Consider the following 4,749-nt stretch of genomic DNA (forward strand, 5'->3'; position numbering starts at 1 on the left):
TGGTCGTCTTCTTGTGAAAGTCGTTTTTCAAATCCTCTACGGTTGATAAGCAGGCAAAGGAAAAACCTTGTGAGCTGATCGAGTCAAGAGTCCTTGTTGAGTTTTCAAGTGGACGACCCGTACAACCTCATCCTTTCTAGGGGAGACACCTACAATCCGAGCTGACGGCCAAGAAAGACGAGGAGTAGGTGTACTAAGGCGAGGTCACCAATGCGAAGATTTGGAATTTTGTTCAGTCCATAAAGGGTGTGAATGTACTGCAGTTGTCATCTCTTTCAGATGCGTTGATTTAGGGCCTTGACCAAATGCCAGTGTTTCAGGCGATTATCAGGAACCTCTTCCAGATTTTCATCAGGAACAGAGGCAAGTTGAGCTCCGACCAAAAAATGTCCCGGAGTGAGCACAGTGACATCTGAAGGGTCATTTGACATTGGTGTGAGAGGTCTCGAATTAAGTATCGCCTCCACTTGAGTAGTCAGGGTCATGAACTCTGAGAGGGTTAGGACATGATCGCCGATGACGTGGCGGAGGTGATGCTTGACACTCTTAATGGCTCCTTCCCAGAGACCACCTTGATGAGGAGCAGCTGGGGGGTTGAAATGGAAGGATATTGTCATAGTAAATATTAAATTGTCATATTCTTTTCTGAATATGAAAATTTCACCTCTGGTAACAGCATTATTGCTTAGACTTTTTTCTCTAAAATGGGAAAAAATTACATCTTGCTCCTGCTCGGTCCATCGCTGTTTTCTCTTGATAGGAGTTGGTAATTCACATGGAGTCGCGTCATTGGCACTCGAATCGTTGTCCTCTTCAACATTATAATCGGGATCCTCTTCTAACGGTTATGTTTCTTCAGGATACGTTTCGTCTTCCTTAGCACTTCAATTAGTCTGTTTTGTTTGGGGAACCTCTTCATCAAGACTTGTAATAGTGTGTGGGAGCTCTTCATGGTCATCACCTTTGTTCGAAGGGTGGTTTCCCGTCATGATACCATGAACATAAACATAAACATAAACGCTGCAACAAACCCACAGGTATTTGGTAGTTCGTTTTGTGGACCAAAAGAGAATGACCAAGTGAACTAGCCACTAAGTCTTAGTACTGGGGGTGTGATGAGTGAAGCCGGCTGAATGTTGCAGCTTGATGGCGTAACCCATTAGCAGTGAGATTTTTAGGTTCTTTAATTGTAGTTTTCTTTTTCATTATTCTTAAACTTTCTATTGGGTTTATTAATCTTTCAACTGAAGGTAAAAACAGCTTTTCATGTCGTGTGCTGATGCCGACACTCTCCCTAACCTTGATCAGGTTGTCCAGCACTGTCTTAATTTTGGGCGTCAGCACAATAGTCACGCCCTCTAAATTCTTTCCAGTGACCTGGAATTTAATTGGAATATATGAAATTTCTTACAGGTAGCTATGTCTTCATTATTGAGTTGCTTACATGCAGCCATTTCTATTAGCTTTTCATCCCTGTCCAAGTTAAGATAATGCTCTACAAGTAGAGTTTTTTTTTAAGTATACCGGCCTTCTGCGACCAAGGAGTATTATATGACTCACCAGTAAGTGCATCAGGTTGTCATAGATGCTGTGTTTTACCTGAAATGTGTTTAACTGCCTCAACATGGTTCTGTACTGGCTTTGGATATACGCAGCTAATGTAACGATATCCTTTTGTAATGCCATTAATGAGTTTCTATCAGCCTGCTTAAACTTGTTGGTCTTCCTGCAAATTCGGCCGATATAGAATTTACATTCTGTTTGGATTATTGCAAGGAAATCCTGAAGTTTTAGTTTTTCCAATCACTGTTGATTGGTTGTTTGTGGTTCTTCTTGAAACTTTTCTGTTGCATTTTTCAATAGCAACTCGCAGACATCTATGATAGGCTTGCTTAATCTGTAAGCTATAGATGGTACGCCTACTGTACCTGATGCATGGTCGTATCCAGCTAGTTGTAGAGCTGATTTTATCATGTCATCAAAATACAATTTAATAAAACAATCGTTAAATGTTTTTGTAGGATTTTCCTTGTGTTTTCCTGAAACAAGATTTTTTATGTTTGTATAAAGTTTACTATAAAGTCCTGCATTTGCCTAATAACGTACGTTTTAGAATTTGGCTCTCATCGATTTTCGTGGAAATTTGACGTAAACTGTATGATGGTGGGATCTGAAATCGCTGTTTTTAATTACGGCCTCAAATCAAATGCTATTTAAAATTTCTTCTTAAAATTCTTCTGTAATATTAGCAGAGGCAGGTGCAAACAATGACATTCGATATGATTTGTCTGGTTTCGGGTTTGTTATGAGTTGTTTTTTTTCAGGCAATTTCAGGTGATCACTTATCTTGTCCCTCTTGTACATACCCTCCCAGTGTGCACATGAAGCATTATGCATGTCATTTGTTGAGTGTTTTCTTGTTGTTTTTTTTATTTAAAATGATAGGTTTTTTTCTGTTTCTGTAGCAAGATTTAATATCCTATTTTTAAATTGTAAATTGCGTTCCATTTTTCCTAATAGGATCGGTTATTGTGGATTTTAAATTCTTCTATTTACAGGGGATCCTATTACTTCAGCCAAACGCCTACCATCTTCAGTGTCATGGTGTACTTGCTGAATATGTTCAGCAAATTTGTTGACTGATTTGTCAGAGTGCGTGGACAGAGCGACGCGCCCACCCGGCTTTGGCACTGTCATTCTGTACTGATCAGTGTACGAGTGCCCATCTATAACCATGCTAACTGCGGCTAATAAGAAAAGATTGTTTTTGCTTGATAAATGTTGATAGTAGAGAACAAATAAATGAAATATTCAAAGAACGATACGAGTATTGGGAATTTCACCACTTATTTCAACAATTGAGAGAGTACCCTGAGTTTTTAAAAACTACACTAGAATGTCGATCATATTGTGGAGGATCTGAAAAACGACTTTCACAAGAAGACGACCAATGTAATGAGCCCAATTTCAGTTGAGGAGCGACTTATTGCCACCTTGAGGTAAGTCAGAATTTAACAATTAAGTAGAAATGAATTGAATTAAAAGAATATAACAGCCTGGTACATAAATATCTCGACCAGTATTTTTGCAATGAGAAAACGGGTGTCTGTAATGAGTTAAATTGTTTTTACAAATTTTTATTTTCTTTTTTATAAAGTCAGCAGTTGGGCTATACTAAGTATGTAAACAATATTCAAAATAGGAAATTAATGTAATAACATTTGTTATAGCATGGCTTTAGTAAAAAACATATGAATGTCTGAACGGTGTCCAATAATTATCTATTCCTGTCCATGGTTTTGGTAATAATAGTCATATGGCCCCGTCTTCATTTAGAAGATGTTTAACTGGTGTAGTGTCAGTGGAGAGTTAGGTGGTGCCTTTAAAGGGCCACACAAGAAGTTTTTGAGTGGAATATGCTTATTACCCTTCACCACTGCAATTGCTTATCTCATCAGTGATCGTACCTTTTTTTTCAAATTTCACTATCAGGTTTTTACACGCTTATGTTCCCTATTTATTATTGTTATGTGTCTTTGTAGCTTCCTTGTCGTCATGTTATTTATAAACTGTTATTTATATTTTACCACTCTATAATTGTTGTTGTTGCATATTACCATGTTACCAAAGTCAATTCTTGCATCTGCAAAGTACCTAGTTAAACTTTCACCTCATTGTTCTTGTTCTTGTTGATGCTCGTTATGTTTCCGTTGTTATTCTTGTTATTATTGTATAATGCTATTTTTCCAATAATTTTATCACCCTACACTATTTATAATCTCATGCATCTTTAACAAAAACATTTGTGTGCAATGGTTAACTTTAAATTATTAATACACCAATCAAGTTATGGTACGGTATCAAATAGTTTTTTAATCGAATCACACAAGCTTACTATGTAGGCTGATAGTCTAAGAAGTTTGAGAAGCTATGATTTCCTAAACAAAAAATATTTCAGACTATGGTATAACTCACCTAGGAAAATGCACACATATTTTTGTAACATAATTTAACCAATTTTGATAACCAATATGTTTCCAGGCATTCCCAGATTTCCATATTTTCTTGGTTAGTTAGGCCTATTCCAGTTCCAGTTTTGGTTAAGTAGGCCTATGGTCAGATTTTGAAAATTCTTGTCCAGCTACAACTAGTTCTTCCAGTTAATTTGAGTAGCCTATGTTTAGGACCCTTTCTGGTAAAAAATAAACTCACGGGTTTTCCCATTTTTATGGGTTTTCCAACTTTTGCATGGGAAAAATTCTCATTTTTAGAATCAGAGTGTTATTTCCGGTATTTTAATAAAAATTTTAATAAAAATTTTAACTCTGTAGGCTATAGGTTATAGGTAGGTATTGGTACTGAAAAAGCATAAGTTACCAAATTGGCCTCATTGACCTCCCATTAACCGTTAGATAGCCTACCATATGTGTACCATGGTTTAAAAACAATGATACTTTTCAGGTTCTTGCAACACTCAACAACCCACTGCTGAAGGCAATGATGGAATTTGTGGAGTATGCCCTCGGGTTATTCAATGAATTCAATACACTCTTCCAGTCAAATGCCCCCTTATTTGGAGAATTGAAACCTCAGGTTAGAGAATTATACTTTTAAAACCTTCATATAGGACTGATAATCTTTTTTACATTTTAAATAATTTCACGTGGTATTGCACATTGAAATACAATTACTGAGTCAAATATATTTTGAAATAATGGTCCTAGGCTCCAGTGGTTTGTCTTTCTTCTC

At 36.8% G+C, this 4,749-nt stretch overlaps 1 protein-coding gene across 1 annotated transcript; it reads right to left on the reverse strand.

Annotated features, from left to right (window-relative positions):
* Nucleotides 1–275: 275 nt before the first annotated feature.
* On the reverse strand, nt 276–617 carry LOC128984366 (uncharacterized). Its single transcript, XM_054403675.1, has one exon. The coding sequence runs from the start codon at nt 615–617 to the stop codon at nt 276–278; it is 342 nt and encodes a 113-aa protein (XP_054259650.1).
* Nucleotides 618–4,749: the final 4,132 nt, after the last annotated feature.

Source organism: Macrosteles quadrilineatus, unplaced genomic scaffold (genome assembly GCF_028750875.1).
Source record: "Macrosteles quadrilineatus isolate MER2022 unplaced genomic scaffold, UCM_ALF_1.0 Scaffold_2__2_contigs__length_208266976, whole genome shotgun sequence".
Classification (NCBI taxonomy): domain Eukaryota; kingdom Metazoa; phylum Arthropoda; class Insecta; order Hemiptera; family Cicadellidae; genus Macrosteles; species Macrosteles quadrilineatus.

What these genes read in the sequence shown, in the direction of transcription:
- LOC128984366 (XM_054403675.1), bottom strand. Translation starts at nt 617, where the DNA reads ATGACAATATCCTTCCATTTCAACCCCCCAGCTGCTCCTCATCAAGGT.